At 39.8% G+C, this 14,338-nt stretch overlaps 1 protein-coding gene across 5 annotated transcripts in view; it reads right to left on the reverse strand.

The window, feature by feature from the left end:
* The window catches only part of glsb (glutaminase b), a 72,575-nt gene that overhangs the window by 36,901 nt on the left and 21,336 nt on the right, over positions 1-14,338 (reverse strand). For all 5 annotated transcript variants that reach the window (XM_057851494.1, XM_057851493.1, XM_057851492.1 and 2 more), the window contains 6 exons: positions 11,805-11,837; positions 11,664-11,722; positions 11,293-11,359; positions 8,674-8,724; positions 8,115-8,291; positions 4,457-4,588 (listed from right to left, as the gene is read on the reverse strand). In XM_057851494.1, coding sequence (XP_057707477.1) covers positions 4,457-4,588; positions 8,115-8,291; positions 8,674-8,724; positions 11,293-11,359; positions 11,664-11,722; positions 11,805-11,837 — 519 coding nt within the window. The remainder of the gene's footprint in view (positions 1-4,456; positions 4,589-8,114; positions 8,292-8,673; positions 8,725-11,292; positions 11,360-11,663; positions 11,723-11,804; positions 11,838-14,338) is intronic.

Below are 14,338 nucleotides of genomic sequence, written 5' to 3' on the forward strand. Positions count from 1 at the left end.
GGCTAGTATTTAGCAGCGTCGGCGTCGTTTGTGCCGGCTGTCGGCTGCAGTAAGTTTTTTTTTTTTCCTCTCCGCACGTGACAGCGCGTTGTTCCGCATTAAAAGTAGTCCGAGCAAAACGTGATGCTTAGAGCTGTCAAGAGCTGTCAAAATAAACGATTACTCGAGGTGAATAAAATTACTCGGATCAGTTTTTAAACTCGAGTTACTCGAGTTGCTCGAGTACTCGTTTCAGCTCTAGTTGAATATAAGTGAACAATCAAGGCTTGGCTCGAAGACACATACGCATCTCACAATGACTCCACAAATCAGATTTTTTTTTCTTCCTACAGTGCTCAAGGGTATGTTGGCACAATTTCAACTACCGTTATGTTTTGGGACTATAGGTCACAGTTTTCTTCACAGTTCACAGTTTGGCTGGGGGTGCGACTAATACACCTACTTGGGTGACTTATATCTGAACGTTATTTTCCAACTAAACTGCAAGAGGGCGCTCAAGGCCTGTGTTTAAACATTTGCGGTAACTTATAAAAAATACAGACAGACACTGATGGTTTGGTAAACTTGTTCTCGATTGTATTTCTAGTTTAAATTTTCAAAAAGACATGTCTGTTCATGGTGTTGGATTTTGTCAAAAAAAATGTCACCCAATAGTGCAACTTTTCCTCCAGTGCGACTTATACAGGTAGTCCCTGAAGGGAATAGTACCGTAATTTCCCGAATATAAGGCGCACCCGTGTATAATGCGCACCCCAAATTTACTTGTAAAATCTAGGGGAAATTATTGTACCCGTTTATAACGCGCACCCTAATTTTAGCACCCATAAATAGAAGAATACAAGAAAACAGAGCTCGTGTACAGATACAGAAATGTCATTTTACTGACTGGTGAAACACAGCACAAGCATAGCATATTGGTAGTTCAAAACATTACCATAAACTGACAATATTCACGGTAATAATATGATTTGACAACGTCTCCAATTTACCAGAATCTAGGAGAAAACAAAACAGATGTGACTTTTCTTTTAAAGGCTGCTGTGTAACTTGCTCGTTTCATCATGAGGAATAAATGTTCTTCCATGGATTAATACGGTAAAATGAAAGTGAGAACGTAAGTCGGAAATCCGAGAGAGCTCATCGCTGTCGACACTGTGACATATTGGTATTCTATGTTATGTTGTTCTATGTTGTGGCAATGTTGGATCCATAGTGCTGTATTGTCATATCTATGTTGTGATTGTCTATGAGCCAGAGGGCTGCTGAGGCTAGACAAAAGAGCGTCGCATTATAGCCGGACTGTTGGCATTTAAGTTCATTGAAAGCAAGAAATAAAACGTTGAACACGGAACTCAAAGTATTTTAGTTTTTTTTTTTCATGACAAGATAAAACAGACAGTAACAATAGGAACTATTGTTATTTGGGTTTGAGTTTCCCGAGGGACAGATATAGCTGACGGACACACAAAGGAAGTCTGTGTTGTTACGTTTGTTATGAACCGAGTTGCGGAGCTGCAATAAACGTTGACTCAAATGAGTTCAAGAAACTAAATTCTGTGCTTTATGAAGAGTGAAAAAAGAAGAATTTAACACGGACAACATCATTCGGCCGATCAGAGTGAAGTATTACCGAAATATAATGGTGACGTTACGTACCGTAATGGTCGGCAACGGATCGCCGCATACATTTCTCCAACATAACTTTGCCGTGTCAATAAAAAAAAAAATCGGTGTATATATATATATATATATATATATATAATATTTCTGTCTCCATCCATGTACCCGTTTATAATGCGCACCATGATTTTACAAGTTGATTTTGGGGAAAAAAAGTGCGCGTTATATTCGGGAAATTACGGTATTCTTTCCCATACTTACTGTTTGACTGTTTGTATTACTCTAACACACCCAATACAAAATAAATAGCATTTATGTCATAGCTTAAGAAAAACAAGCAGAATATATTTGGTATTATGGACTTGGAATGATTTGAAAATGCAGGGCCAAGACAACGGGCAGATAAGGGCATAAGAGATACAGGACGCCTTCTGACCACGGAAGCCCAACACGTGCGTCATGCAGCTGACTGAGCGAGATTGACGGTGACAAGCAGGTGATATGCAAGACATATAAAAGCCCACGTCTGCACAACCAAATCCTGCAATCAGCTCTACTGGACAGTCCAGAACAAATGGCAGGTCATCCTGTTTTGCCACAAGGAACGTCTGACAACAAGAAGAACCTGCGACTGAGAAGTGAACACTCAGCACTCACGTGGTCCTGAGGATGGCAAAATCTTTAACTCTCGTTGCTTTGACAACAGTAACGACCGAATTCTCTAGTCGAATCCACAACAGACAATAATCCTAAACAATGCCCAAACACACCCTTCTTCCGGACCAGAGCCTGCCTCACCAGAGTCTTTAAAAGACTGAGGGGCCGTTTACATGGTGACTCTCCGAGAATACAAATAATTTCAAATTTGCATTTATATGAGTCCGTCTCCATTTGAACAATGTCGAAATTCCGCATGAAAACGATGTACCATTCATGCCAGGCCCTAGGGGGCAGTGCAGATTTACAAGGCGACAGCGAATGATGCACTTTGACCCCAACAAGCTCCTCAGCCCGGAAAAAAATATGCCCGCCCACCCGAAGCAATGACATTTTTCTTTTGTTCAAAAACGCACAAAAATGGAAACATTCAACATATTTAAGTTAAAATTATTATTAAAACAGTAAATTAAAGCCGACATTCCGCCATATTTGCTGTTTTAATGTTTAGTACCACCGCTGCGCACGCCCAATGTGACATGTACGAGTGCTGACGTTATCCGTGCGGTCTCGCACCGCGGGAGCTTTTGATATTCATACGAGCAAGCCCCCCCTCAAACCCCCACAATCTAATTCTTCCACTTTGGAAGCAGGATTCAGAATTTTTCGTCTTCGCCGACACCATATGCACGCGAGGCGAGTCCGCTACCCAGTCATTGCGTCTTTGTGTTGCAAAGTCGCCATCTAAACTGCCGCTGAATGTTTAACTAATCGTCATTTTTCTCTGGAATCTTTTGTTGACTTGTGATATGATGACCCTGGAATCAGCTTTCCTCCTTGTCTGGGTCTATTTGTGGTTTTGCCCTGCCATCTGATTGCTGTCAACTTGGAATAAATTGTCAACTTGTGTTTCAAAGCTTTTTTCTATCTTTTAGAATGGAGTCAGTACAAGGGGTTAAAACTAAGGTGAAGGCGCGAAGTTTGGCCTTTTGGCCAGGTTGTTGCATTAATGCCGGCACGGGTCCCTTGGAATTGCGCTCAGGGGGTTCGGCTGGCGTGATTCCGGCAATCTGGCTTAAAGGTCAGATTCCTGCACCGGTTTACGACGCACCTGACTTACGTGATTCGACTTTACGACGCTGGAGTCCGCCATTTTGTCTCCAGTTGTTTTTTTTTTTTAAGTCACGTAAACGGTATCTTATTTTACTTTATTTTATTAATACGACTGTTCTGCCCTCTGACGAAATGTGTATTTGATTATTATGTTGATTTTTGTTTTGTGATGCAGGAGCAGATAGTACTTCCGCATGCACACGCGAAGAACTTATATGCGCACACGAAGAAGAGTACACGCGCACACACGAGGAAGAGCGCGTTTGCTCCTACGAAGAAGTCGTGCAGCTGAGTGAAAGAGAGAGGAAAGATTACACCTTAGCTCGCTGTCTAGCTAGGACTACGCTCCAACGTCTTGGAAAGGACAGTACAATGACGTAAATTACATGTTTTGGGATAGTTATTTGGAGTTTTAGGGGGTATTTAGGGGTATTTAAAGGGCAGAATTTGGGTTACGTCGCCAGCATAGGGACAGAACTCGTTCGTATGTTTTTTTTCCTCTTCATTGCGCATATTTTGACTGGTGCGACTTATACTCAGGTGCGACTTATAGTCCGAAATATACAGTACTATACAAAGTGCAAAATGTCAGGAAGATTAATTATTTAATTGTTGGTAGTTAATCAACTACATAGTCAAGGTCCTTTAATATTCATTGTGAAAATGTGACTTTAATCCCCCCAAAAATGCTCATAAGATTATTGTAGGTAATTTTAATAGTCACTCAAATAACTGCTTTGCTTTTCTGTTCAATAAGAGCTGCTGCTCTTAGAAAAAAAAAAAAAAAAAAAAAATACAGGTGTCCTTGTTTCTTGTTTGTATTCAATACGAATTACCGTTCGTGTATGCATTCGGTTTAGGTCAAAGTGACACATAGAGTATGTGATCATGCAACACTGCAATTATGAGACAGCGTCAAGTCATATTTCGTGAGTAATTAGTTTTCTGGCAGGTCAACTAACACATGTACACACATGTTTATATTTTCTGAGTTCCGCCCTTAGAATGCTAAGCATGCCTGTGCGAAGCATCTATAATTACACGTTGTGCTTACATGCTTACATACCGTGCAAAACTGAATCCCTCTGACAGAGTTGCCCATCTTGTCTAGGGGTGGCGACCAGCACATAATTCCCATCACGTTGGGCACCACCAGCAGTATCCCACCTGCTACACCCGACTTTGCCGGCAGACCCACCTGCCAATGCAAAATAAACAGGACACACCGATGAAACCAGGAACCAATTTATATTGGTTGAAGGCTAAATGGACGTTAGAAAACGAATTCAAAATACATGCAAAATGTGTCCTGTTTACATAGTGGGGGTAAAGTATCACATGCTGCAACTTGTTTAGATTGCTGCTGGAGGAATGGCTGGAATGACATGAGACATATACTGGGAATTCATTCTGGAGGCCATATAGAAAACGGCCATCCTGGAGAATTTTCTAGAGCATACAAAAAGCTGGTTTTACATGTATTTTAAAAGAATAATTTGATCATTTGCCTTTCATGACTACTTTGAAGAATGTACAGTGGTACCTCGAAATACGAACGCTTCGGTACATGAAAAATTCTTCAGCATACGTAAAATAATACGCACTATATAAGATACGTAATTCCCTTTAAAAATCGTAATCCACGCACCACAATAATCCTGCGACCCTATTGATTAGATTTTTTCCCATAATGCTCGGTAGAGGTTGACCGATATGTCGGGCGGCCGATATATTTTGCCTGGCACGGCCAGACTGTTCTCCCTGTATTTGTCAAACACTGAGAGAATAGTCTGGGACCCAGCCCATTAACGGCCTCTCGAGCAAGTACAAAATCAATCGTCAAATCAGATTTGTTTATTAGCGTGACGTGTTCTTAACGAGCAACGTCACTCTCCCGCGTCGGAAGTCGTCTCCACAACAACAGAGATGGCGAACAGGAGAGCCGAGAAAATGTTCCAATCCACGGTAAAATCAGTTTTAAATGACCAAAAACACATCGACACAAGTCACTGACAACAGTCTGTCTCACGCTAGCCATGTTAAATAAACTCCGCTCTCCTCGTATGTTTACTTCTGCACTCAAGTCCCTCGTCGCGTTTCTAATCTCGCCCGTTGCTGATTGGTCCACTCCGCTGTCTGTTTGCTGTGGCTTGCTCCGCCCTGGATATTTTATCCGCTTAATGGTAGCCAGACTCAATAGCTGGAACAGCAGTGAGTCTGGAGTACCAGGCTACGATATATTAACTTTTTTCCAAAATTCGCCATCGGGCGATTAACAAAAACATAAAACAATAAAAAAGTATTTTGATCAGGCATCTGTGTGGGCAACTGTGGCCGTCGCTGACTGACAGTAAGAGCTTGAAAGGACCTGCAGCAGCTTGAAGGCAGGCTGCTACAGGAAGTTTCGCGCTTGCCTGTTTTGTAAATATTTTATCATCTTGCATGAGAGAATATACAATGTTGCTTTAGCCTTTTAAGGCGTTAACAGAGTGGTCCTTACACTCTAAATGTAAATCGTAGCGTTAGTGCAGCATTCTCGTTAGCATTAGCTTTAGCATGGTGAGCATCCTCTTCTCACTCACTCACTCACTCACTTGTTTACATCTCGGCGTGACATCCTAGTTGGTTTAATTATTTGAAAATAATGCACTGTTCTTGCAGAGTGAGTATAATCATAAAAAGTGCTGCGTTTGTTGGTTTGGTAGCGAAACACTGAATTAATCCTTTTCAATTAATCCTCTTAGGTCACCATTGTAAATTTAAAGCGGCTAAAGCAATTTTATGTATACAGTGTATATATATATATATATATACAGTACTGTGCAAAAGTTTTAGGCAGGAAACCTGCAGGATCAAATACTGGCTTATATGATCGGCTTTGGATATCAGCAATCGGCTGAATTTAAAAAAAAAAAATATCGGTATCAGCATTTGAAAACTCCTTATCGGTCGACTTCTAATGCTCAGTAACATTATTCTGCTCTCCTACTGGCCTGTTGTTGATTACGTTTCAATTTGGCAGTTGGGAGCGTCATGATGTTCGCAGGGTGCGAAAGTGTTGTGGGTGTGGCGGGCTGACGAACTTAAGTCTGCTTTTGTTTTTTTCTCTCAGAAAGAGTGCTTTTGCGTCCACACGAAGTATCTCTTTCGTTTTCGGGCATGGCCTCACATGAAAGGTAGGGCTCCACATTTTCTTTTTTTTTTTTTGCATTATGTTCTATAAAATTTAAAAAGTGGTGTTTTAGTAAGAGCTTGAAAGAAAATAGGCAATTTACATGTAAAACATGGTTCACTATATGAAAAAAAAATCATGATACGAAAGCAACTCCGGAATGAATTAAACAAACTTGTATCTTGGGGTAGAGGTTAGATTTTGTGCCCGAACCCGACCTGACAATTTACGCATTCACGTTCGGGTCAGGTCGGGTCGGGCCGCCATGCCGGACTAATAAATTATTTAAAAAAAAAAAAAAAAAAATGGAGAGCATGCTCTCTGTATTGCGCTTTTGCTTGTGCGTGTGCACGAACGCCGTGGCGCCGGCCGCTTTTTCTTCTTGTCCTCCCGCTGCACGGCCGAGGCGCCGCCCTCTCCTGTTCCCTCTCCTTGTCAGAGAGGCGCGTCCATGTGCACCCCACACACTCAGAAATATGTTTAACAAACTTTCCCAGCGTTATTTCGTTGTGTGAATGCTTTGATAATTCTAAAAAAAATATGTAGATTATTTAAACATTAAGAAAACTTGCGTTTTTTTCTGCCAACTCGAAGAAATGAAAATAAATTGCTGCTGCTGCGTTTTTTCCGCGTCACTCAAAAAAATAAATAAATAAATAAATAAATAAATAACATGGAGAGCATGCTCTCTGTATTGCGCTTTTGCTTGTGCGTGTGCACGAACGCCGTGGCGCCGGCCGCTTTTTCTTCTTGTCCTCCCGCTGCACGGCCGAGGCGCCGCCCTCTCCTGTTCCCTCTCCTTGTCAGAGAGGCGCGTCCATGTGAGAACAATATCCCACACACTCAGAAATATGTTTAACAAACTTTCCCAGCGTTATTTCGTTGTGTGAATGCTTTGATAATTCTAAAAAAAATATGTAGATTATTTAAACATTAAGAAAACTTGCGTTTTTTTCTGCCAACTCGAAGAAATGAAAATAAATTGCTGCTGCTGCGTTTTTTCCGCGTCACTCAAAAAAAAAAAAAAAAAAAAAAAATCGGGTTTTTCGGGCTCGGGCCTGCAAATCTAGTTAAGTGATTGAGCTCGGGCCGGGTCGGGCCTCAATACCAGCGGGCCGTGTCGGGTCGGGCTGGATTTTTTAGGCCCGAACTGGGCTCTATCTTGGGGTACCACTGAACACTTATTTTGTTCATTTTTCAGAAACTAATAGTAATAAATAATAACACATTGGATTTATGTAGCGCTTTTCTGGACACTCAGACGCTTTACATTGCATTATTCTTTCACTCGATAGTGGTAAACTACGATTATAGCAACAGCTGCCCTGGGGCAGTCCGACAAAAGCGAGGCAGCCAATCTGTGCCATTGGTCCTTCTGACCACCAACAACCACTCGTTCTCACACTACTTTCACACAGGCAAGTATGGTGAAGTATATTGCCCATGGACAGAACGACAATGCGCACAGATGGGAGCTGGAATCCAACCCCTCAATCAGTGGACGACTAATGCAAATATATCCACCTGACGTTCAAGAAGCATTTCTACTTACATGGAAGGCGAACTGTCCGGAGAAGTCGTACATGCCGCAGGAATGCATGAGGCTGAGCGTGTTTCTTACGGCCTCGGGACTGAGAACGCGCTCGCCCGAGATGGGACAGATGCCGCCGTTAGCCAGGGTGGCGGCCATGACACTGGCGCTCTCGCAGTTCACTTCAATGGAACACAGCTAAAGGCCAAAATCACACAATCAACACAAATCTACAACATAGACACCCTAAGGTATGAACATTTTTCATCACAATGCTTAGCGCAAAAATATCTGTTACTAGTATTAGCACGATATACAAAATCAGCACTTCTTACAGATTAGAAATAGTAAAAAGTAGTGATTTAACTGAAATTGTCTGAAAGAGGCCAACCTTAAAATGTCAAAAACTTGGCATTCAAAATGTAGTTTTTGTTTTTTATGATTTCTCAATCGTAAAAGTTCATTTCCAATTCCGGATCAATTTAAATAATTTCTAACATTGATCAAGGAAAAAAATTAACTAAAGATTTGCTAAACGAGAACAACTTGTAAGTCAGGCAGTACTGATACAACCAGTCACCTGAAAGTAGAGATCCAGTACAGATGTCATGTCTGTCCCCTCAGGAAAACACTGCAGGGTAAAAATAAAATTTGGCTTAGTGAAATACCATACAGACATGAAACAACAACAAAAAGAAAATGTTAATTAGAACCTCTTGTTTTAATACAAAAAAAATATATCAAAAAGAAAAAAATTGGAGAAATCCTCCGCCCTTGTTATTGTGTTTTTAATCAAATTGCTGTTTATGCATTTCATAGTAATTCACCTGTTAAATTCATTTCATTGTAATAGCAGCATACTTGGGTCAAAATAACCCATTAGCCAAAAGTGTATATAAATCTTCCGCTGAAACATTTTTTTCTTTCATTTCATTTCTATCAATATTTATATTTGATATGGCACTACATGAACTAGCTTTTATATTTACATTAAAATGTGTCAAGTTCACCCATAACAAAACAATAGCCTTTGAAAAGTTATTTCATTCTGTTTGTACAGCTGTGCCTCAATAAATACACTGGAAAACTAATTATTGGTTCAATTGAAAAGATGAAACTTATACAGTACAAGATATTAATTGACAGTCTCAAAAAATATGGATTATCAACTCACTGGCTGCTATTGACAGCGATAGACGTCCAAGCCATTTGGGCATTTACCAGTGATGCTTTCATCAACGGTGACGAAAATATTTCGTCAACGAACAATTTTTTCCATGATGATGACGTCACGATGACGAGCTAAAAACGGTCTTCGGAGACTAAAACATAACGAGATGGATGCCAGGTGTTGTCTGACGAGAGGAGAACGAGAAAAATTGCCATAGTTTCGGTCATAAATTCACAATGTGTGATATTTTCTTATCGTATGTGTACTTAGCACGCATTTCAAGCAGGGCTGAGATCCAAAAGTGGTATTTGACATGTGGCAAATTTGATTTTGCCATGTGGCATTCTTTTTTGCCGTGTGCCAAAATTGATTTTGCCATGTGGCATTTTTTTTGTCATATGTCAAAATGGATTGACGTGGCATTTTTTTCCCCATGTGGCAAATGATTTTGCCATGTGGCATTTTTTGGGGGGGTATATGGCATTTTGTTGGGGTAGTTCTGCGGGTCATGCACCTCTATACAATTGACGGCCATGCACATTCAAATTATCCATTCATGGTCAAAAATCACAGCCACACATGTTTTTCTGCCATTTAAAAATAACGGAAAATTTGGACGTGCAAAGCCATCCGTGGCATAGCCTGACTTGGGTGTCCGTTGAATCTCAATGCTCTATAATGGTAAGTGGATGGACAAAAATCACAGCCACACATGTTTTTCTGCCATTTAAAATGAATGGAAAATTTGGACGTGCATGGCCGTCAATGGCATGGACGTGCATGGCCTGCAAAACTGCCATATACCCCAAAAAATGCCACAAACCAAAATCCATTTTGCCACATGGCAAAAAAAATGCCACATGGCAAAATCAATTTTGCCTCATGGGAAAAAAATGCCATATGCACAATCCATTTTGCCACATGGCAAAAAAATATGCCACATGGCAAAATCAATTTTGCCGCATGGCAAAAAAATAAGCCACATGGCAAATACTACTTTTTGATCTCGTTGTCTCGCCACATTTTAGCAGTGTTTCGTCGTGTCACTCATATGATGTGCTGCGCCTCCCCCGACCCCCCCACCCCACACACAAGCTTAAGCGTGTGCCCATTCCAGGCTCCTTTTGTGAAACACGTGTCAGGTTGTTTTCTTATATTGGCTCTCCCAAGTTGCTTTAGCCTTTGAAGGTCTATGCTGGGTAATCATCACACTCTAAACTTAACTTGTAGCGTTAGCATAGCGTTCGCGTTAGCATTAGCATTTAGCGCTGTGACTCGGTGAGTGCCTTCTAAAACTCTTGGAAAACTTTTTATGTACAGCTCAAGGCGTCCAGGTGAGTTTAATTATTGCAAATAGTGCTGTTTTCATGCTGAGGTGCTGTTTTCCTGCTGAGTGTGTATTATCATCATGAAGATGTTGATGTCCTTGTAGACGCTACATTTATGTGCTTGTCTGTTAATGTTCATTAGAAATTGTTGGTAGCCTTTTATTTATTTATTTATCAATGGACTAAAACTTTTAAGTTTATAGACGAAACATTGAGAATTGTTGACTAACTAGACGAAATTTGTCGGAGTTTCCGTCGACTACAACTAGACGAAGATGAACACATTTTGAAATAACTAAAATATGACTAAAACTAATAAGTATTGTCGTCCAAAAGACTAAGACTAATACAAAAATTAAAAGAGCTGCCAAAAACAACACTGGCATCTACTATGACAAACTAATTTGAATACACATCAGAAGGCTGAAATACATAACAGAATATTGGACGTCTAACATCGTCAATGGCACTGAAAGAGTTAACTAACATTAGCCAAGTAGCATAACGGTCCAAGTTATTTTTTAATCGTCTCATCATGTCAAATGCGGCAGGTAAATGTATATAAGTCTGACTAATATTTTCTTGCGTTTATAACGCATTTTCTATTCTAATTTATTGCAATACACCTCCATAACTAACATTATTTCCTAAAACCTCTTCCTGCACAATCACTGTTACACATTATGGCTTTAGATCAAACCTTTTTTTCCTTCAAGTAGTATCCGATGGCAAAGTTCCTGTCCCCTGACTCTCGCTCAGACTGGAATCTGCCACACAAACACATAACACTGCATTACTTTGACTGTATGTCTACAGTACGTATGGAAAATCCACTGCCCATCCCTCGCGTGGGTCCCGCATGTGTACATTTCCGACTCATGCAATCATGTGACTATCTTGCAACCCGACCCCGAGCCTGCAGTCTACACTACTGCTGCTGCATTGCCAACCATCATGAATCATGCACATGACACGGGTATCCTGTGCAACAAGGACACAATGTACTTACTAGTCCTTCTTATTAATAAAGGGCTGCAATGAAGCAAAAGGTGAAATTTTCAATTAACTTACGTGGCGTTGCTGAAACCAACGTACTCATTTCCCGCCATGTTTTTCAAGAAGTTCATCACCTGAAGGCCAAAGTGGCAAAATGTACACAAGTAAACACATTTGGCTATTTGTAAGATTTGTTAAACATGTGCAAATACTTACATAGTCAAATTTTTCTGCATTGCCTTCCCCTTGCTAAAGGAATAAGAAACAAAAAAGGCAGTTTAATGTAAATATTTCCACCATGTAAGATGATAATACTATGGCAAAGTACTAAAGAATGAGCAGATATGAATAGTTTTGTATAAAAGAAAAAAACAACTGGTGTAAAATCACATAGTAATACTACAAGTTAATGAGAATGGCTACAGATTGCGTTTAGGTTACCAAGAGGGAAATAGTTTGCAGCTGCATGGAGACTTAGTACATGTGTTATATATCAGTTAATGAAGAAAAAAAAATCAAATGATATGTAAAACATGGATGTATGTATACAATATGTGTGGGATTTTGTAAATGGTCTTTAACCCTCCTGTTGTGTTTGTTTCTTGGCTACACCAAAAACATGGCTTACTGGTAATCTATACTGGATGGAACTTTGTGGGTGTGTGTGTTTGGGGTTTTGTCTGTATTCGTTCCCTATGGACTCCAAAACAACTGGGCGGATTTTGACAAAATATTACACAGTTGTACTGTCTGGGAATGTTTGATCTCTGTGGGCCTCCATTTAGTGTGGGCAATTAATTTGAAATTCCAAAAATTAGCATTAAAAATCCCTGATTGCGGAGACAACAGTGCCATTTTTTGGACAAAAGATGCGTCTTCCCATTGCAATGTCGCAGTTGACTTTCGAACTTTACTGTTTGATGTATAAATTAAATGTGCTGTGATGATATGTTGTGGCTTTTGAGTACTTCATAACAAGACGCTGGATTAAAAAAATATCTACGTATATATATGTACAATTTCCGGAATATTACTTAGGGATTCATTTCAGCTGGATATTCATACTGTAGCAATTGATATTTATTATACGTTACCAGTGTTGTTAAAAACGGCATTAAGAGTATAATGGCGTTGCGTTTCGAAAAGCGTTATTTTTTTCGGTCGTGAATAATCTAATTAATTACTTTTCCCATCTTTGCAACGCCGTTAACGTTACTGAGGATGTAAAGGGGCGCGTTGCCGCATTACTACACACACCTCACAACTGCCTGGACAGAGCAGAGCGGGAGGGGGAGGACGTAAGGGGGTCGTGACACCGTTGCAAACACGATGTAGATTGGCTATGAGCACTAGCATAGGATTCACTTAGCATTCAGTTAGCATAATGCTAACAGGCCGTGTCCTCTTAAAACTCTCGGACAACTTTTTCTAACATGCAGTTTGTGGCGTCTAGGTGAATACAATTAATCGAAATTAATGTACTGTTTTCCTGCAGAATGTGTATTATCATAACCAAGTTGGCGTTGTGCTTGTAGATGCTAGCAGTGGGAATCTTTGGGCACCTACTGATTCGATTACAATAACGATTCAGAGGCAACTGTTCGATTATTAATCGATTATTGATGACCCCCCGGCCCAAAAAAAGCTATTAGCCGCTTTTAATGTTTCGTACATTAGTTACAAAAATTGTACAAAAAGCCTCACAGGCTTAAATAAACGACTATTTCAGTATCAAGTTAACGGTTCAAAACAGTAAATAAAATACTCGTATTTCAGTATCAAGTTAACAGTTAAAAACAGTAAATAAAATACTCGAGTCCCCATTCTATATCAGCAACTTTAAACTACATTCAATTAATCTAATGTTGTCAACTGTTAAAGTTGTTAAAATTGATACCGTTATTCCATAATTTCCCTTCAGTCCACTTTCGACATGTGAAAGTTTTAAACAGTTTTAAAGATAGATTTAAGTCAAGATTTTGCCGATTTAGTAGTATTCTAGATAAAAAGTTAATTAGGTTCGCTTGGAAGGTTCGCTAAGACAGAGTTCCAGGGAAGTCTACTGCTTTAAGGTGGCGGCTGTTTACTAGCGCCGACAAGGCTGTCATTTCACATCTAGTTTTCTATACAGGTGCTGGTAACGCTGCTGAGTCAGTCATTTCGCATCTAGTTCTTTATACATATGATATCTACGATAGCATTATGTGGACGTAGTGTGTAGCGGCTATCCGCAGGATGTTTTTCAATGAAAACAACTGGAGCAAAGACAGGAAAGGCAGGAGATTCAGAGCCTCACCTGCATTTTGAAAATATAACGATATATATTAGGGGTGTGATGATACACACAAGTCACGGTTCAGTACGAACCTCGGTACAGGGGTCACAGTTCGGTGCAGGTTAAGTACAATAGGAAAAACAAAAAGGCTTTGTTTCTCACAGCATTTGAAAGTTAAAGTTTGTACTGTTACACTCTTATATAGGTGAAATTTAAAAAAAAAAAAAGTGTGACCTACTTTTTTGGGGGGTGGACTGAAAAAAATCAATTCAATCAGTTAATATAAACTTTGATGAGAAAGATGTTATAGAATGTATATGTAATAACGTGTAGAATATGAAAAGTAACGTCAGTCTTACAATGTAGTAACTGAGTTACTAACTCAATTACTTTTTGGGACAAGTAATTTGTAAAGTAACTAATTATTTTTATATAGTAAGATTTAGAGCACTGTACGTTACGCCCGCAATGGTTC

Source organism: Corythoichthys intestinalis, chromosome 12, assembly GCF_030265065.1.
Source record: "Corythoichthys intestinalis isolate RoL2023-P3 chromosome 12, ASM3026506v1, whole genome shotgun sequence".
Taxonomy (NCBI): Eukaryota; Metazoa; Chordata; class Actinopteri; order Syngnathiformes; family Syngnathidae; genus Corythoichthys; species Corythoichthys intestinalis.